We start from the raw sequence: 21,186 nt of genomic DNA, 5'->3' as shown, positions 1-21,186 counted from the left end.
GTTTAAAACCTTAGCTAAATAATATCCACATTTTCAATTTTGAACTTTGCATGCCCATGTACCCCTCATGAACTTATGGAGAGTGTCTGTCAATTATACAGATACTGGTTAGTGTTCATAGGCAGTTGTTTTCATGTCCTCTCCAGTGAATACATTTTTCCTCCTGAATTACATCACTGCACCCTACTACCTTCCCTCCACCCCTCCCCTCAGTCCCATTACCCCACCCTCTTCCACTCCACCAGCAAGAAGAGTTCTCATCTTATAGATTTAAACATACCTTGGCACTGCTGAAACCCATCTGTTTTAGCTATGGTATGTAATTTTGTCATTTCCACTTATGACAAAGTTAAGCTCACAAAAACATACCATAGTCTTATTACAGAAACATGAGGGATGGGTCCAGATATTCTGAACCCATTTAGGATATGTGGAAACAGATACTGACCAGCACGAACAGAAAGTTCACAGCGAGGGGCGGGGCTGCTCCAAACCCCATTCCCTTGAGGGTCACTTGTGCAGCGGATGGTGCTCTCCCCAATGAGGTTGAAGGTCATCCCTCTGTCTGGGTGGGGGTCACATGTGTAAGATATTTCTTTTCCATAGGGAATATCTCCAAGGAGAGCTCCTGTGTGTCTCCCATTAAGGATAGCTGGAGGATTTGGACAAAAGATATCTAGAAAGAAAACAAGAGCTCTCAATTCCATAAAAAATTTTAAATTATTATCCAAGGTGATTTTACAGTTGTCATACTATGACTGTGTTGCCAATTAAGCATACTTTTTTTCTTAAGGAAAGTAGAAACTGCAAAATAAATGTATTAGACCTCTGCTAAGATGGAGCTAAATGAAATGACGACTAAATCAATGTTTATTACAAAAGCCATTGCCAAATTAAGCATCCTGAATTTTTCAGATAGTTAATATTTCTGAATAATAAAGGGTATATTCCTTTAAAGTAAATAAAAATCTTCATAGTCACATTAAAGGGGAATCATCCATTAATTCAACAAGCATTTTTTGAATATCTGCTGTATGTCAAGTACTGTTTTAAGCACAAGATAAATATGATCTTTGACATCAAGAATCTTCATCCTAGAGACATCTTTCTAAAATATATTATGCATTTATTATTTGTATATCAGTGATTTAATTTTTCTTGATGATGCCAGATTATGATTTTCAAAATAAAGATGAAAGATTACAGTAATGCTGTCAAATGAAATAAAATATACTGTGTACTCATATATATGTTTCAAAAAGCTCAAGAATGTTATGGTTTTTTGAGATACTCATTGGTTTTTAAAGGTTTTTTTTTTTTTCCCCACTAAACAAACACATTTATTCCTTGGAATGCCTCTATTTGGGGACATCCTTCCCCTTTCTAATTTGCTTTGAATTTGGAAAGAGGATATTACAGTTTAAAAGAATTATAGATAAACTAATCAAAGGTTAAAATAGCTTAACCAATGTTTACACTCTAGTAAGCAATTTCAGATATATGTTGGGTTCATTAGGGTATTTTCTCTTTCTTTTCTTTCATACTTCTTAACTATTCCAGGGAAGTTAAGATTGTCAAATAGCTGACTTCCAACAATGTAAGATGAAATTATCAAGTTTCATCGTATAAATCAGTACAAGACATTGAAATAATTTAAGGCAAAGTATTCATTTGAGCGAAATTCTATTGTAAACTTGTATTTTTAATAGCTATGATCAGAAAGGGAACCAATATCCTGATTAATTTAGTGAAGAAGTAAATGGATAGATTGGACATAGTAGTGTTTCTGGTTTTAACGCACTATTTTCTGCCCTCTTAAAAATCAAAAGCAACCCCCTTGCTGCCATTTCCCTCTCCAGCTATAGTCCTATTTCTACTCTCTTTACATGAAAACTCCTCTAAAATACTGTTTATGATCTGTTACAGTTCCTCTGTTTATTCTCCCTAGAATTCATTCCAATCAGTGTTTGCCAGTACTCCACTGAAACTGCCACTTGTTACCTCCAAGTTGCTAAACCCAAAGATCAATTTTCTGTTCTCACCTAATTTGACCTCTCTATGGAATTTGACACAGTTGATTAATCTAGTCCTTTAAAGGAATTTACACCCTTGGCTTCCAGGGCACCTCACCCTCCTGTGTTTTCTCTTATTGCAGTGGCTGCTTCATTATAATCCCCTTTGCTGATTCCTTCTCACCTTTTCAACTCTTAATCCTGGACATCCAGGCTCAGTCCATACATCTGTTCTCTAGCAGCACTCACTCCCTAGGTGAAGATCTCTTTCAGTCCTGATTTCAAGCATAGCAGATACAATGAGGGCTTCTACATATCTATGGGCAGCCTGGGACTCTCTAACATATCCATCTGGATATCTAAGAGGAACAATAAAATTATGTCCCAAGAGTAACTTTTGATTTCCCCCTTCCCAAACTTCACACAGTCCCCTGCATTTCAGCTAAGGCAAATTCTACCCTGGCGGTTGCTCTGGCCAAAAATCTAGAAACTGTTTATGATTCTTCTCTTTCTTTCACACCCTCTAAGCACCATCACCAAATTCCGTCATCTGCACCTTCAAAATATATCCAGAATTTGATCACTTCTCATCATCATCTTTCCCAATTGCTATCCTGGGCCAACATCTCTGATGAGATTGCTGCAACAGCCTCCCAGCGTGAACCCTCAGGTACACCCAGAGGTTTGCTTGACTACAATTGCCTTTTGGGCCCTCAGCTACTTTCTCAATTGAGAGCACTGACTCAATTAAGAGCATTTTCTTAATAACACTTAGTATCATTTGAACATTTCTATTCATGTCTTTGATTTTTATCTTTATCCTTGCACAAAAATCTAAACATGGACTTATCTGTCTTATTTATAGGCATATTCCCAGTTCCCAGAAGATTGCTTGGCACATAGTAGGTACTCAAATAATTTTCTGTTGAAAGAATGAGTATGTGACTAAATGGATGATTGAGGGAAGAACTGAAAAGTTGAAGTATGACTATTACTTTTGACAGGAAAGAAGAGAAAAATTTAGCCCAGCATCTTACCATACATTTATTTCTATGAAGCATTTCTCTCTATTTATAGCACAGACTCTCCTCATAAATATTTATAGGAGGGTACCCAAAACACATGATTCTCAGGTTTATTTTTCCCCAAAACGTTGCTTGTATCTATTCCAACAAAGAACTATTTCTATCAAAAGTAGGCATAAACAGCGGGACCAACAGTAGATAATCCCATGGGGCAAACCACATTAAGAAAAAAAACAAAGAGAAAGATCCAGACTGAACAAGTATTCCATCTACTCACGTTCACACACAGGAACACTGTTATTCCAAAGGCTTCTCATTCCAACCAAGACACAATGACTAACGGAGCTGCCCTTTAAGCGAAACCTAAAGAACAAAGCAGTAGTGGCTGGGTGAATGCACCATTTCTCTCTTCCCTTCATTGACAGATCTCAACCTCCTCCCTGAGAATTCCTAAGTTAATTAACATTTTACTGCTCAAGCTAAAGCACAGGTGAAAATGCTCAACTCACTTAGTTTCTCATTGACAGGGGCTCAGAAGCAAAATCTTTTTGGAAAAAGTGTAGCTTTCAGTGAGGACAAAGCAATAACAGCTGGCGAAGTTGTCAATCATACATAATTGGATGTTAGAATATTTCTACTTACTCTTTCATTCCTATTCCAAATTCCGCTATTTATTTGTTTAAAAGTTTTTTGAAATACACTTTGCATGCTATTTTATCTTATACACAACTTTCTCTTATATATCAAACTTTTCTTAACAACCCCCTAGAATAGTTATTTATCTCTTCATGTCTGCAAATTATTATTTATTCATATATCTAATGTTCCGTATTTGTATATATATACTTTTTTTTTCAAGATCTGTTGTATTCTTCCCATTGTTTTTTCTTTGTCCCTTACTGGAAGCTGCACATTTTCCAAAATGATTTTACTTCTGAGCCTCTATAAGTGAGAAATCAAATGAGTTGAGCTTTTTGCTTTTTAAACTTCTGTTCATGGATCCAGCTGGTTCATACCATACTTTCCAATCATTGTTTCAGATATTAGTCTCCTCTAGTACTTCTTTTCCACTAGGCCAGTCCCCTTTTGTGGACTGGTGATTGTATTTCTGTTTATACTTGACACTGAGTTATATGTGCCATTTTTTCTTCATCTCTTTATCTCTTGATAGTAGTGTCACTTAGTCCCTACCCTTATTTTAAAACTACACTTCCAGAAGTTAATCTCCCTGGGTTCTTCTTTTCCTAGGTCAGCCCTCTTTTTGGATTGATCCTTGAGCTCAAGAGTCACTCTCCAGTGCTAAGTCCTTGATCTTAATTCTGGGTCACACTCACCCTTCATCACAGACAAAGGACACCTTTGCCCCAAGCTGGAGATTAAATGGAACTAGCACACGGCCATGATGGAGTTGACCCAAGAAGTCATCACAGGATTTCACTAGAAGAAGAAAAAAAGAGAAAATAGGAGTAAGACCTCCATGTGCGGGGTAAAGAGAGCAATCTGGAAGCTAGAGAGTTGAGGCACCTGCACATCTGGGGGCTTCAGGGCTCCAGTCTCCCTGGGGCGTGCAGTGCAGAGACGCAGCCCCTCTGAGGTCATAGCCGGGCTCACAGCTGTAGAACACTTCCTGCCCAGGTGAAAATTTGTCCTGATGACTTGGGGTATGCTCACCATGCAGGATTTCTGGAGGTGGCTGACACACTGTGGAAAGGACAGTTCCAGAGCACTTGTTACTTACGGGGGAATTTCCTATGCTTCCTGAAGGCCTCATAGCTAGTCAGACATAGAGAAATAGAACCCAATTCTCCCTAGCACAAGGCCCCAAATTCACTTGTAAATCTACAGGGCATGAGGTATTTTCTCCTAGCTCTGGCTATCCAATGTGGAGTTATTAGTATTGGTGGATTCTCCATCTACATATTTCCTAGGAAGGTAATCCCGATTTGTACCATTGTTAGTTAAGTAATGAGACTGTCACCTGAGACCAAGTCTGTTCTACAGATTTCCCCCAATTTCTCTGATTGCACACCAATGACTAAAGTACAGTCATACTGTTTCTGGACAGGCAAGCCCCCAAATCGGAGCTTACTCTGGAAGGGTTCTTGCCTCACCCAGGAAAGAATTCAGGGATGAGCCAGTGGTGCCACACAACAATCTTTTAGTGAAAGGCGCTGCCACTTGCAGAGCAGGGCTAACTCACAGACAGTGCACTCAGAGTCAGCAACATAAGGGCTGCTGGCAGCCAACTGTATTTATACTCCTGTAAACCTGTTTCAGTTACATGTAAATTAAGGAATGGATCAATGCAGATTGAGGGGCGAGTTATTTAGAACTTTCCAGGAAAAGGGTGGTAACTTCTAGGTCGTTGCCATGGCATTTGTAAACTGTCATGGTGCTGATGGGACTATGAGGGCAGCTAGCAATTGCTTTCATCGCCATCTGCTGGTTCCTGCTGTTTTTTCACTTCATCCTGTCTGGGCCAGAGCCTGTTTTGGTCAACAGGATTGTGACCAGAACACAAGCCCTGCCCATCTCCTGCCTCAACACATCCGTCTTTATATCCCTTTATCTGTTCGTCTTCCCAGCTCAGTGGTTGTACAAGGCTAACATGGGTTGGTAGAAGAATTGTAAGCTCTTTCTCTGTCCCTACGTATCAGCCATAACACCTCCCACTCAGCTGCTAAGCCAGCTATTGTGGCATCAGTAGACAAGATGAGCCATCAAAAACATAAGCCCTTAAATAAACCAGTCCTTTGTCACCAGAGAGCATATTATTTGGAGAGTATTTGACTCAACATCTGCCTTTATTTATAGTCATGTTCATTCATGCTTAGGGCATCAGGACCCATTTTAACATCAACCTAATCTATACTTCATTAAAGATGAATTTAGAAATATTTAACTGGCTTTGAACAAGTTACTTTCACTCTTGACTTAGACTCCTAGGGATAAAATGTAGGATGTGGATGGCTTGAGCCTAGGAGTTTGAGGCTGCAGTGAGCCATGATTGTATCACTGTACTTCAGCCTAGGCAACAGAGTGGGACCTCAACTCTAATAAATAGTTTTTAAATAAAATAAAATAAAAAATAAAATGTAGGAGGCAGACCATTGTAGAAAAACTCTAAGGTCTTTGTCTCTATTATGAGGCTATGATTTCTGTCTTTGTAAGCCAGTCTCTTTCTTTCACCAATGGATGATGATAGAAGTATGGCAAGAGACAAAACATTCAGACTCTGGGGTCTAACACACCTGCCTTTTAAAATCTTGGGTGTCTCACTTAGAACATGTGACTTGGCTAATTTATTTAACCTCTAAAAGACCAAGCTGATGTCACTATTAAATGGATAATACAACAGCACAATTTCAAACTGTTGTTGTAAACAATGAATGAGAAAATGCATATAAAGTGCTTAGTGCACAGTTGACCATAAAGTCCATATAATTTTTCAATATAATTGAGAGAGATTGCAGCTGTTACTTTGCCCTGAGAATTGATTAATAAGTCAGTCCAAAATAGCTTTTTTCTTGGCTAATTAAGGTCTTGCTTTTCAAAATGAAGACACATATGCATGGGTGCATGCACACCCCCGATTCTTAATTTCATGCTTCTTCCCCCAAAACTTACTTTCCCACCCTCCTCACCACACATCCCTCCCCCTGAACAAATACTGATCTCCTGATCCAACAGCAATGCATGTCATTTGCAGGGACCTTCTAGGCCTCAGTCAGACTCACCCCTGGAGCAGCTTGGTAACTCTGGCTCCCATTTGTTCAGGGCCTGGCATTGCACACGGCGGGGTCCTTTCATGACAAAGCCAGGCTGACACCTAAACTCCACAACTTCATTTAAGGAAAATAAGCTTCTGTTGACAGACACCAATATTCCATTTTCCACATTTGGAGGCGTGCATTTGTTAGGTATAATGCACTGAGGGGCCGGGCCGCTCCAGATGCCCACTTGGCCATCTTTGCTGGTGCAGTATATGGAGGGCTCACCCACGAGCTCAAACAGCTTTTTCCTTCCGCTTCCAAGATTGCAGCGGTAGGTCACCACAGATCCGTAGTGAAAATACTCTCTGTTGGTGCTAATGAAATCTCCATTGGCAATGGCTGGGGGTAGCCCACAAGGAATTCCTGGAAAAGGAGACAGCAAGTTAACCAAAACAAAACCTTGGGACAGAGTCTTGCGGTCACCCAGGCTGGAGTGCAGTGCACCATCTCGGATCACTGCAGCCTCCACTTCCGAGGTCCAGCAATCCTCCCACCTCAACCTCCCGAGTAGCTGGGATCACAGGCATGCACCACTGTGTCTGGTTTATTTTTCTATTTTTAGTAGAGATGGGATTTGGCCATGTTGGGCAGGTTAGTCTTGAACTCCTGGCCTCAAACAATCTGCTTGCCTTGGACTTTCAAAGTGCTGGGATTATAAGCGTAAGCCACTGCATCCAGCCTGGTTTCTAATAATTACACTTTATAGTAAATTTTGCTAACAGTTTTTTTTAAATTCCAAATTACCAGAAGTAAATATTGACAATATTATTCTCATCTAATATTTGCTAATGTACAGACATGTTCTTACAGTTGTAAAATATTATGAGTTCTGTTCTACTCAGTTAGCCTTATTTCACTAAATGTGTCTACATATTATTAGAGCCCACTTTTTTTTTCTTGTTTTTTTTTTTTTTGAACAGAGTCTCACTCTGTTCCCCAGGTTGGAGTGCAGTAGCATGATCTTGGCTCACTGCAACCCCCATCTCCCAAGTTGAAGCGAGTTTCCTGCCTCAGCTTCCTGAGTAGCTGGGATTAGAGGCATGCAGCACCACACATGGCTAACTTTTGGATTTTTAGTAGAGATGGAGTTTCACCATATTGACCAGGCTGGTCTCGAGCTCCTGACCTCAAGTGATCTGCCCGCCTCAGCCTCCCAATGTACTGGGATTACAGGCATGAGCCACTGCGCCTAGCCTATAGTCTATGTTTTTATTTCTCCTGCTAAATGAGAATTTAACTATGTTATCTCACCATTATTAATTTAGTTCTCTCTCTATAGAAGGCACTTGCCTTTGTGGTATTGGATATTAATATAATAAAGCATATAGCATAGCATTTTTTTTGAGACAGGGTCTTGCTCTGCTGCCCAGGCTGAAGTGCAGTGGCCCGATGATGGCTCGTTGCAGCCTCAACCTCTCTGGCTCAAGCAATCCTCCCACCTCTCAGTCTCCCGAGTAGTTGGGACTATAGGCGTGTGCTACCATGCCCGTTTGATTTTTGTATTTTTTGGAGAGACAGGGTTTCACCATGTTGTACAAGCCGGTCTCGAACTCCTGGGCTCAAGCTATCTGCTCACCTAGTCCTCCCAAAGTGCTGGGATTACAAGTTTGAGTCACCACACGTGGCTCAGTATAGCATCTTTATTAAATAATAAGACAAAAAACTCTGGCAGAACTAATAAAGACAAAGCACAAATATATAATATTACATAGAATAAACAAGATACTTACAGATTCAGAAGTAATAAAAATAACTGGATACTGATCTACAGCCATACCACCCTGAATGCGCCCAATCTCATCTGATCGTGGAAGAACTGAATACTGTGTCCTACTGTACTGTGGGGCAGTGCCCAGCCAGTATGTTGACCTTCTATAAAGTTGGTTCCTACTTATCTTCCCACCAACTGGGTTTGAAATTGCTGATTTCCTCACACCATCACCAAATGCAGGATTATACACATTTTATATTCCTTTTTAGCTTGCAATTGCTTATTCCCTTTGCTCCCCAAAATGTAGAAAGCTCATCTTCCAAACAACTCACAGGGAAGACGGCATGATCCTGTTTAGACAAAGAATAAGAAGGAAGAAAGAGCTACATGGCTTGAATATCCGATGTGATACTAAGAGCTTGCAGAGAGGATATAGGGTTTATTTCACTGACTTTGTATTTGTTGACTTCACTGAAGAAAATGCTCTTCAAACTGCGGGTGTTCAACCAACAGAGGAGGAAATTGGGGGCTGTTTAAATGAGCTCAAGACTAGTTTAAAATAAATTAGACCTTGAGATAAGAAAAAAACAAAAACGCATTTCTAGGTGAAGGTGGAAGTTTGGGATGCTGTGAGCCATTCTAAGGATATGACTGGATTCTTCAAATATCAGAAGGATACCATTTCCAAGAGGGATGAGATTCATTCTTTGTGATTCTAGGAGGACAACTCTAGGATTAAACGGTGGGGTGAATGGGGAAAGAGACTTCAACTCACGCTGACAAATTGGCGGCTTCGTGCTCCAATGGGCTGTATTGCCTGAGATGACACATTCAGCAGATGAGTGACCAATGAGTCGGTGCCTAAAGGCAAACAGTGGAAAATAATTGTGCTGTACATGCCTCATCAACGTCCTCACAGCATGCATATATGGCAAACCAGAAGGATTACAATGTAGGAGAAGTCTAAGGCCTAGCCTAAACTTTACCTGTTGTTCCCAGCTTTTCTAGTTCTTTTTCCTATTCTCTCATTGAAAGAGATATTTTTGCTCTAACTTCTCCTGGCCCACTTTGCTTCTTAATATGTTGGCTTCATTGTGGACTGTACCTGGCACCAAAATAAAACAATTATTTTGTAGACCTGTTTGACAATTTTTTTCATAAATTCTATTTTCTTTAAATACTATTTCTGCCATTTTTTGTTTGCATTTTCCCGTAATTTGTGTGTGTGTGTTTGTGCATAATACTATGTCATCTTACTTGAGACATGTTTTTTATAAATACAAGATTTGTTGCTGTTGATCTTGTCTAGGAGACTTTGTCTTTCAACAAGAAGATTAAACCACATGTATTGAGATAAATGATACATTTGATTTGCTTTCATCATCATTCTTTCACTGCCTTTTTCAGTGATTTCATGATGCCCAATGATGAGGATGTGGAGAAAGCAATGAATAAAATGACCTGACCCAAACATGAGGGGGCTTATTTCTGGTGGAGGAGATAAATGCATTCCTTGCCTTTTCCTTCCCTCTCACTTGCTATATGGAAGAGATAAATTCAGCTGTTTTAGTCATTCTAATAATTTGGAAATTAAACTTCATATGTTTTCCAATGAGGAATTTCATTTTATACATGTGCATGTATATTATAAATATGCGCACAACAGATATTTAAATCTATTTTCTCAATTTTAGACTGAAACTCTATATAGTCAGTCTACTTATCTTTTCTGTAATGTAAGTCTAGCCTACCTTTTGTTACTGTCTCACATTTTCTGGTTTTATTGATATGTTCTATGAGTTTAGAGAGATTATTAATAAATTATGATTACATTGCCAAATTTTTATGTGTACTTTTTTTTTATTGTTGTTTTTGCTTTTTACCAATATCCTATCTTATTGAAATTTCTTTTGGAATTCATCATTCTCCTTTTTAAAAATTTGCTCATGAATTGCCTGGGAAGCATACTTAAATGGTACAATTTTTGTGTCTTTGCTTATCCTTTAATGTGTGTCTGGAGCCTCTAGGTGTGAATATTAGCTTGGTGCAATAGAAATGCTACCTTATACCATTTCGTGTTGTATAGAATCAATGTGGTGCCAATAAATTTACTTCTTTTGCGGGTATTATATTTTCACATTTTATTTCTGGACTCTGAGTTTTTTTCTCTATCCCTGAAACACAGAAGTTTCCCTAGTGATGGCTAGGTATGGGCTTATATGTTTACCCTTCTAGAATTTTTGTTACATGTATTTTGAATCCTGACACTGTGTTACATATGTCTTTCCTTTTTGGAGACAGGATCTCATTCTCTCATCCAGGCTGGAGTGCAGGGGTGCCATCATGGCTCACTGAAGCCTCAGCCTCCTGGGCTCAGGTGATCCTCCCACCTCAGTCTCCTCCCTAGTTGTGACTACAGGCACACACCACCACACCCAGCTAATTTTTATACTTTTTTGTAGAGATGGGGTTTTGCCATGTTGCCCAGGCTGGTCTCGAGCTCCTGGGCTCAAGTGGTTCTCTTGTCTCAGCCTCTCAATGTGTTGGGATTACAGGTGTGAGCCACTGTGCCTGCCTGTCTTCTCCTTTTCAGCTTTCCCCGCTGCATTCAGGGAAAATTTGGTTAACTCCTCTTACTCTTTGCTTTAATTTTCTGCAATATTCATTGTGAGATATATATATATATATATTTATGTATATATATATCACATGTATGAAATGAAATATATAAACACATGGAATACATATATTCATTCACATACAAACTTCATGGCTAGTTTCACAGAAGTATTTGTACAATTGAATCTTGTTACCAATATGAAAAGGAGAGTGTTCTGAAAGTTTGCCTGGTTTCTTGGCAGTAAATCTCTTTTGTAAAATTTCTCCTGATTTTTCAGACTGGTCTCTTTTACATGTATTTCCTGTTTCTAGTCATAAGCTCAATGGTTTTCTGCTGTATGCCTTAGAGAGGTTCCCCCCTTATTCAGCAATGCAAGATGAGGAGGGTACAGTCAGGAAACTTATCAATTGTATTTAAAAACGCTCAAAAAAAAAAAAAGTAAAGGAGATATTGGATTTATTCTAATTTTACTTTGTCAGATTCTATGTGCTATGGTCTGTGAGGTCTAGGCTGGCATATGTGCTGGACACCACAATTCTCCTTTCAGTATTGGTTGCGGTGGCACAAATGTAGCCCTTATTCACTACCTGGCTTAGCTGTTCCAGTGAAGAGTGACATTGAGGCAGAGCCTCCACTGTGTGCTGAGCAAGGCTGAGCACCAACAGCTGGGCTGTGCGCTGTGATCACCTGACGCTTGACATTTTCAAAGGGGCTCTGTTGTAGGTTGAAGTGTCTCCCCCAGATATGTTGAAGTCTTAACCCCCAGTCTCTGTGGATATGATCTTATTTGGAAATACAGTCTTTGCAGATGCAATCAAGTTAAGATGAGGTCATTAAGGTAGGCCCTAATCCAATGTGACAGGTGTCATAAAAAGGGAAAACTTTGAACAGAAACATGCACAGAGAGGAGAACAGCATATGAGGACACAGACCCAGAGGGAAGATGGCCATGCGAGGACCGGGACAGAACAAATTGGAGTTCCACTGCCACACGCCAAGGAAAGCCTGGGGCTCCAGAAGCTGGAAGACGCAATGAAGGATTCTACCCTACAGGATTCAGAGGGAGCATGGCCCTGCCAACACCTCGATTTTGGACTCCTATCCTCTAGAACAGAACTCCAAAAACTTCTGTTGTATTAAGCCGCCCATTTTGTGTTACAGACATTCCTCAAGGATATTGCAGGTTCAGTTCCAGAACACCACAATAAAACAAATATCACAACAGATGAGTCATATGAATTTTTTGATTTCTCAGTGAGTCTAAAAGTTGTGTTTGTACTATACGGCAGTCTATTAAGTGTGAAATAGAATTATATCTGAAAAAAGTCATACTTTAAAAAATGGTTTATTGATAAAAAATGCTAAGGATTATCTGACCTTCAATCAGTCATAATCTTTTTGCTGGTGGAGGGTCTTGCCTCAAGGCTGATGGCTGCTGACTGCTCAGGGCGGTGGTTGCTGAAGGCTGGGGTGGCTGTGGCTATTTCTTAAGCTGAGACAACAATAAAATTGCTGTATTGATTGACTCTTTCACAAAAGATTTTTCTAGCATGCAATGCTATTTGATAACATTTTACCCTCTGAACTGCTTTCAAAATTGGAGTCAATCCTCCCAGATACTGCTGCTGCTTTATCAACTGAGTTTATGTAATATTCTAAATCCTTTGTGGTCATTTTCACAATGCTCATGTCATCTTCACCAGGAAGAGACTCCACCTCAAAAAAATCACTTTCTCTGCCCTTTCACAAGAAGCAACTCCTCATCTGTTCAAGTTTGATCATAAGATTGTAGCAATTCAGTCACATCTTCAGGTTCCATTTCTGACTGTAGTTCTCTTGCTATTTCTACCACATCTGCAGTTATTTCCTCCACTGAAGTCTTGAACCTCTCAAAGTCAGCCATGAGGGTTGGAATTAACTTCTATCAAACTCTTGTTAATGTTGATATTTTAACCTCTTCCCATGAATCATGAATGTTCTTAATGATATGTATAATGATGAATTCTTTCCAGCAGTTTTCAACTTACTTTGTTCAGATCCATCAGAGGAATTACTGTCTGGGAACTGGCCTTCCAAAATGTATTTCTTAAATAATGAAACTTGAAAGTCAAAATTACTCCTTCAGCCATGGTCTGCAGAATGGCTGCTGTGGTCAGCAGGTAGGAACACTCCATTCATCTCTGTGTCCATCTCCATTACAGCTCTTGGTTTTTTAGGTATAATGTCAATAAGCAGTAATATTTTGAAAGAAATCTATTTTTCTGAGCACTAGATCTTAACAGTGGACTTAAAATATTCAGTAAACCATGCTGCAAACATATTTCTGTCGTCAGGCTTTGTTGTTCCATTTATAGACACAGGCAAAGTACATTTAGCATAATTCTTAAGGGCCCGAGGGTTTTTAGAATGGTCAGTGAGCATTGGCTTCAACTCAAAGTCACCAGCGGCATTAGCTCCTAAAAATCAGCCTATCCTTTGAAGCTTTGAACCCAGGCATTGGCTTCTCCTCTCTAACTACGGAAGTCCAACAGATGGCTGTTTTGTCTACATGGAAAATCTGTTATTTAGTGTAACACCTTCATCCATGATCTTAGCTAGATCTTCTAGATAACTTGCTGCAGCTTCTACATGAGCACTTGCTGCTTCACCTTGGATCTTTATGTTATGGAGAGGGCTTCTTTCCTTAAACCTCAGGGACCAAATTCTGCTAGCTTCCAGCTTTTATTCTGCAGCTTCCTCACCTCTGGCAGCCTTCACAGAACTGAAGAATTAGGGCCTTGCTCAGGATTAGGCTTTGGCTTCATGAAACGTTTCTAGTTTGATCTTGTATCTAGAGCATTAAAACTTCTTCCCTATCAGCAATAAGGCTGTTTCTCATTTTGTTATTCATGTGTTCACTGCAATAGCACTTTATATTTCCTTCAAGTACTTTTGATTTGCCTTTACAACTCTCTAGCTGTTTGGCACACGATGAATGGCTTTGGCCTATCTTGGTTTTCAACATATCGTCCTCAGTAAGCTTAATCATCCCTAGCTTTTGACTTCAAGTAAGAGATGCATGACTCCTCCCTTCATGTCAACACTTAAAGGCCAGTGTAGGGCTATTAAGTGGCCTAATTGTAGTATTATTGTGTCTCAGGGATTAGGGAGTCCTGAAGAGAGGGAGAGAGAAGGAGAATGTCTAGTCCATGGAGCAGTCAAAGCACGCACATTTATTGATTAAGTTTTCTGTCTCATATGGGTGCAGTTTGTAGGGACCCCAAACAATGACAATAGTCACATGAAAGATCACTGATGACACATACTATCACAGACATGATAATAATGAAAACATCTGGGATATTGTGAGAATAATCAAAATGCTACACAGAGACACACAGTGAACACACGCTGTTGGATAAATGATGCGACTGACATACTTATCGTAGCGTTGCCACAAGCCTTCAATTTATAAAAAGCATAACATCTGCAAAGTACATTAAAATGAGGAAGGACTGTACTTTCTGAGGGCAGCCCAAGCAAGTGATCATGCTGTTATCATTAAGATTTGTTCTCTCACACAGCCACTACATGCCCTTCCCTTTCTTCCAGCAATGTCTACTCTGGATTAGGGTAGTTTGTGGGCTTTGACTACTATACTTCTAATTATTTTTCCTTCACATCCGGTGAACGGCATACTCTTTATATGTGCATTGCCCTGGTTTCCAGCAAGGATACAGATATTCCCCTAATCTTCTCCTATCGTTGTTCATTTCAATCAGGAGTTAACACCTGTGTTCAAACCTCTTAAGAGCAGGTGGCAGTAGCCTAGTTTCCTTCCTGAGATGTGGCTAGAAGGTAGTATTGCTGTGCTGGACTTTTAAACCAAGAGATGTTGCTGCCAACTCACCCTGTAGTACAAGAATAGTTGATTCTGGATCCAACCTGAATGTCTGTGATCACGTGCACCATGCCATTCACTGGATCTGGAGGAGTTTTACATGATTTACCTATGGGAAAGAAAGTGTTTTGGAGCCAGGTAGAGTAATCAGGACTCTCTTCAGTAAGTAAGGTCTCCATCAACATGTAGCTTGCTGAAGAAAATACGCAGTTCTGATGGTTCCACAGATTTTGCCACCTTGAGAAAACTAATCAGAGCGCCTCAGGATCAGCCACCTACTAAGCCCCACTTTGAAAAAGACCTTCCCTCCAGATCTATCTAGATCTAGATTTAGATCTGTGTAGAGACCTTGCATCCCTTATCAGAATGTAAAAGTCACTTATGGCATTAGTTACTACCAAATATTTCAAAGTTTGCAAAGGATTTCTTCCCACCTTGTTATTCAAACAGAATTTGTCTTCTTACACCATTTTTTCCCCCCGATCTAGTCACTTATTATTTTTCTTTCCATAGGGAATGAAGGTTTTCTCTACAACTGTTTCTTGAAACAGTCTCATGAAGTGAGCATTTCAAGCAATAATCAAGGATGACCTACAAGAAAAGCTCTTACATCCACCTATCTGAACACTTTTCAAAAAAGGTTTCTCATATCCCACATTTGAAAACATTCAATAAGAAGCTTTTGCAGACATGGGAAAGCTCCAATGCAAGTTTACTCACGTTTACAGACATCTTTGGGACTCGACCACACCAGGTTATCCAGACATGTGATAGAGAACGGCCTCCCGTAGTACTCAGGACGGCATTCGTACTTTAAAGATGTCCCAATGGGAAAGTCAGATGCATTGGTCTGGGTTTTCAACTTAGCAAACAGAAAATGATCCGGGGCATTACAGTGACCTAGAGACCAAGAAATCAAGAATATCTGAGTTAATAAAAAGATACCCAATATGTTTCCTCTTTTCTCTTCCTTGGTAGATTTGATGCCAGAAGAAAAGAAACTTTTAGTTTTGAAAAAACAAAAACAAAAACAACAAGAAGAAACTTCCCTGTAAAATAGAAGGGAAAGTTCCATTAGCATAGGCTTATAAGGAAGTATATTATCTGGAAGACTAATCAGTTATCGGGTCTTTCTACTCATATAATTTATATATTTTAATTTTTACTTTTTTTTTCTATTTTTAGTAGAGTTGGAGGTTCATCATGTTTGCAGGCTGGTCTGGAACTCCTGACCTCTAGTGATCCACCCGCCTTGGCCTCCCAAAGTGCTGAGATTACAGGTGTGAGCCACTGTGGCCAGCCTATTTTCATTGTTTTTGAGATAGGGTCTCACTCTGTCACCCAGGCTGGAGTGCAGTGGCACAGTCTCAGCTCACGGCAACCTCTGCCTCCCAGGCTTAAGTGATCCTCCCATCTCAGCCTCCCGAATAGCTGGGAACACAGGCAATTGCCACCACGCTCAGCTAATGCTCATCTAATTTAATGTAAATATAGCTCTGATTTAATTTTTCACATTTTTAGGAAGCCAAAAAGAGTGTTTCTGCCCAGCTTCCACCTTTCTTGTCTGGTTTCCTTGTATTTCAGGGCATCAAAACTCCAATGAGAGGCTGAAAAGCATGGGCAGGAACTCAAGACATTTCCTGGTAGGAGGAGACACTGATTTTCTAGGTCAGATTTCTCAGCTAGCCGTTGCAATAAGGGGATTCACGGCATTTGTTTTTAATTCATATGATTCTAATGAAGGATTTTCCCACCACTCATCACCTCCCTGTTTTTTCATCAGTCCCTCCAGCTGCAAAGGTCATCAGGATCTCATATGTTGACCTACCTTAGAACCATTTATCATTGGTTGGGCATTCCATTGTGGCAAATGCACACAGAGAAACCATACTGTAATAATGGAAATATGGAGGGCCTGTGTTAGATATTCTGAACCCATTTGGGATGTGGGGAAATGAGCACTAACCCAGAATTCCACAGCGAGGGGCGGGGCTGCTCCAAACCCCATTCCCTTGAGGGTCACTTGTGCAGCGGATGGTGCTCTCCCCAATGAGGTCGAAGGTCATCCCTCTGTCTGGGTGGGGGTCACATATGTAAGTTACAGCTTTTCCAAAGGGAAAGACTTCCAGAGGTTTTCCTGTGTGTCTCCCATTAGGAATAACTGGAGGACTTGGACAAAAGATTTCTGGAAAAAAGACAAAAGCCCTAAGTTTCATTCAGGAGTTTCCCCAGAGGTATTCTGCAATTACAGGGTGCTATGATTGTTGTTGCTGAAAATATGCTAATGAGGTGACAGTAGACATTAGGACTTCGAAGAGTTGGATTAAATGAGATGTCATTGAAAGTGTATTGCAAAGTACAGAAGAGATTTTTCTATCCTGAATCTTCCAGATAGTAACGGTTCCTGGACAATAGAAACGTTACAACTTTAATGAAGTAGCAAAACATTTGAAGAAGAAAAATAACCATTTTGATGGGTTACTCATTCATTTAGTCAATATTTATTAATTGAGCACTTGTCCTGTGTCAGCCACTCATCAGGATCCTGGGGATGCAGTGCTGAGGAAGGAGCCTACGTTCTTGGGAAATATTTCTCAAATGCATATATGTGTGCTAATCATCTTAAATAGGTGAAACCTTCCACTGATTACTTATTGATACTGATCATCAATCTCTGTGATAACAATAGCCCTGTCACAGTGAATTGAAACGTAGTCAGGCCATTATAAAAAACTCCAAATGGATTCAGATTGCTTTGCTTTTGAAAATGTCTGTGTCTGTTGATGATTAATTTTCTCTTTTTACGTTCTGGGTCAGGTTTCAAGTTGTTACTCCTTTCTAGCATCTGCTGATTTGTTTAGAACAGTCTCTCCCTCATTTCTAATTGGCGTTTTTCGTTAGAACTGGAATTTGGAAGAAGCTACTTTAACTAGCAAGAGTTATGAAAAATAAGAGAAATCTTGAGTAGTCAATCAATGAGTTTTAATGCATAATAGTAGAACAGACATTTGTCATGCTGCTTCAAGGAGCACTGGATTAGTTAGACAGCAAGAATCTCTATATAAGTTTTGTTCTTACAAAATTTTCCTCTAAAAAGCACTGTAAGATGTCCAAGTATATTTCTAAGAACATAAACATTTTAGTAAAATTTCATGGTCTTCTAAAGAAACATGTTTTCCAATTGTTAGAATCAAGAAATGAAGCAAAGTTCTATCTACCATTGGGGAAATTACAAATAGTTAGACTCGGAGAAATCAGTAGTCTACTGATTATTGAACATATGGGGCTCTTTTTTTCAAAAATCCACTTATTATTTATGAATCTCTCAGCATAAATGACTTAGGTACATGTTTTGAGAATTTAAGGAGTCTCCAACTGCTCGCCCTGTCTAATGTTGCATCCCACTTTTCCCTCATTCCTCAGTGCTTTGCTCTATTATCTTCATAGCATTGAATTTATTTTTTTTCTTGTCCCTCTCCCCACCTGAGGAGAAACAACACGGGGACAGGGAATTCATTCGTCTTGTTCATTGATAAAACTCCAGTGGCTAGATGAACATCAGGCACAAAGTACGTGATCAATAAATATTATTAAATAAAGGCATGTTTAATATTTGTGTATTATCAAATACATACAAAAATTGTAGACTGACTGCACCTGATGGAAGTACAAAATGAAAAAGAAAGAAGGGAGGAAGAAAGGAAGAGAAAAAAAGAAAGAAAAGAGAGAAACAAAGTAAATTGTTAAAGCTTCACATTATCTGAGCTCTCCTGAAACTCCTAGAAGCACACTACCATAGGCTTTATTGCGGTAGAACACAGAATGCAGAAGGACAGAGACAGATCAGATGATTCCAAAGACAGGTGATGTACACATTGATTCACAACCAAACATTATTAAAATAAGCAATTTTCAAATCAATAATTCGGACTAGAAAATTGAAGAACCACATTAGGGGAGGTCATGGGTCAAATACTGAACAGATGAAGGGGAGAGACTGGCCTGAAATGTTACTCCTATTACTCACGTTCACACACTGGAACACTGCTATTCCAAAGGCTTTCCATTCCAGCCAAGACACAGTAACTAGCAGAGCTGCCTTTTAATTGAAATCTAAAGGAGAAAATAGGAGTGAATAGTGAGCTGCTTCAGCCAAGAGGACTCTTGGTTCACAATCTAAGGCCCAGCCCCAAATCTCAGGATTTTGAGGACCTGAGGCCAGCAGGTGGCAGAGTTGCACAGGCTACGTTATTCTGGAAGCTCACAGTCTCCAGAAGGGAGCAATATAGAATGGCAAAATGCAGTAACTTGGTCACATGACAGTCCTGCTTGAATTGAAAAAGGTGGTCGTGACATGGGCGCCATCTCCTTGACCCAGGACCCAGGCTTGGAGTTTCACTGATTACTCCATGATAACCTGATAAATCACTCATTGTCATTACTAGAAACCCAGTCTTCTAATGCAATGCCTTCCTAACTCTGATGCTGGAACAGCAAGTAAACAGCTCCCAGTTTGTAAAACAGCTCCCAGTTTGGAAAAGTGGGAAATAGCTGGCGAGAGAACAGAGAGTGTCCTTTCATCTCCTCATCTGTGATGGCGTGAAGAAGGCTCACAAGGGCAGTTTGGGCTGCTGAAGAGTAAGCGTGAATATTCTAGGGGAAAAAGGAAAGAAGAGAGGACTGGATTTCTGTATGCAATCGTCGAAAATTCTCAATTTCTGTTGGGCCCTGATGCCCTTCTAACTCTTACTGGGTGCTGGCATTTGGAGGCTGCCAAGATTCTGTGGAACATTTTGGGATCAGGTGCTTTGTTGCCCATGCTGGTCAGCTCCCGTGTAGAGATGTGCACCCTGTGCATCTGTGAAGAGCACTAGATGGACATAAACAAGGTAATGACCTTGCCGGAAATAGCAGCAGCCATCAGGACCCCAGCTCAGAGCCCAGAGCCCATGAATAGCCAGATTATATATGACTGAATTTTTAAAAAATGCTGATTTTTACATTTTCATTCCTATTACAAATTTCACTATAGATGGTTTAAAGAATTTACTGAAATGATTCTTAAATGATCCCAGTTATTAAGAATAAGCTTTTTGTTACTTGCAGTTTTTTTTCTTGGACTCTCTAAATTACTCATATTCTTTTTGCTTGTAAAACATGATTTATTTTTCTTGAGACGGAGTTTCACTCTTATTGTCCACACTGGATTGCAATGGTGCCATCGCGGCTCATTGCAAACTCTGCCTTCCAGGTTCAAGTGATTCTCGTGCCTCAGTAGCTGGGATTACAGGCACATGCCACCAAGCCCAGTTAACTTTTGTGTTTTTAGTAGAGACGGGGTTCACCATGTTGGCCAGGCTGGTCTCCAACTCCTGTCTTCAGGTGATCTGCTCGCCTCAGATCAACCTCCCAAAGGTGCTGGGATTACAGGCATGAGCCACCATGGGCATGAGCCACCATGCCTGGCTGATATTTTTTACTTAATGTGTTACCCATATTTTCATAACCAGTAGTTATACTTGCCTTTGAACTTGCCAGTTAATTTATGTTCCAGTTTCCTCTTCATATCTCATGTTATTAGTTCTGTGCATTTCTTTCCTTTCTTCCTATGTATACTTTGGAAAGTTCATCTCTCTGAATGTGTGTGTGTGTGTGTGTGTGTGTGTGTTTGTGTGTCTTTCTTTTAAGCCAAACCAAATCTCCCCTTTTAAAACTAATTCCCAGCCCCATTTTCAATGTCCAGGAGGTCAGGCAAGCTCACACTCACCCTTCATCACAAACAAAATCCACTTTTGCTCCAAGCTGGAGACTACGTGGAAATAGCACACGACCATTAGGAAGTTGGCCCAGGGAGTCATCACAGGATTTCACTGGAGTAAAAGAAAAATGAACAGAAAATATTGGCATGTGGAGAATAAAGACGCAAGCTAAAAATATCAAGCCAGACAAGAGTCTAGGCACCTTCACATCTGGGGGCTGCAGGGCTCCAGTCTCCCTGGAGTGTACAGCGCAGAGACGCAGCCCCTCTGAGGTCATAGCCGGGCTCACAGATGTAGAACACTTCCTGCCCAGGCTGAAAGATGTCCTTGTCCCTTTGGATACGCTCACCATGCAGGACATCTGGAGGTGGCTGACATACTGGGGAGAGAGAAACAAAGTATTGCT

General features: G+C 40.1%; 1 protein-coding gene and 1 long non-coding RNA gene across 5 annotated transcripts in view; one reads left to right on the top strand and one right to left on the bottom strand.

Moving 5' to 3' along the window:
* CR1 (complement C3b/C4b receptor 1 (Knops blood group)) overlaps positions 1–21,186 on the bottom strand; it is a 132,855-nt gene that overhangs the window by 57,619 nt on the left and 54,050 nt on the right. For all 4 annotated transcript variants that reach the window (XM_078005098.1, XM_078005092.1, XM_078005100.1 and 1 more), the window contains exons 14-25: positions 20,983–21,159; positions 20,789–20,891; positions 19,049–19,134; positions 16,988–17,206; positions 15,742–15,921; positions 15,031–15,130; positions 9,297–9,382; positions 6,775–7,173; positions 4,562–4,738; positions 4,372–4,474; positions 3,315–3,400; positions 449–676 (exon numbers count right to left, since the gene is read on the bottom strand). In XM_078005098.1, coding sequence (XP_077861224.1) covers positions 449–676; positions 3,315–3,400; positions 4,372–4,474; positions 4,562–4,738; positions 6,775–7,173; positions 9,297–9,382; positions 15,031–15,130; positions 15,742–15,921; positions 16,988–17,206; positions 19,049–19,134; positions 20,789–20,891; positions 20,983–21,159 — 1,944 coding nt within the window. The remainder of the gene's footprint in view (positions 1–448; positions 677–3,314; positions 3,401–4,371; positions 4,475–4,561; positions 4,739–6,774; positions 7,174–9,296; positions 9,383–15,030; positions 15,131–15,741; positions 15,922–16,987; positions 17,207–19,048; positions 19,135–20,788; positions 20,892–20,982; positions 21,160–21,186) is intronic.
* The window catches only part of LOC144341548 (uncharacterized), a 119,778-nt gene that overhangs the window by 96,057 nt on the left and 2,535 nt on the right, over positions 1–21,186 (top strand). The window lies entirely within an intron of this gene.

The sequence above is a fragment of the Macaca mulatta genome, chromosome 1, assembly GCF_049350105.2.
Source record: "Macaca mulatta isolate MMU2019108-1 chromosome 1, T2T-MMU8v2.0, whole genome shotgun sequence".
In the NCBI taxonomy this organism is placed as follows: domain Eukaryota; kingdom Metazoa; phylum Chordata; class Mammalia; order Primates; family Cercopithecidae; genus Macaca; species Macaca mulatta.
Note: the sequence above shows the minus strand (reverse complement) of the source record. Positions and strands in the feature narration are given on the sequence as shown.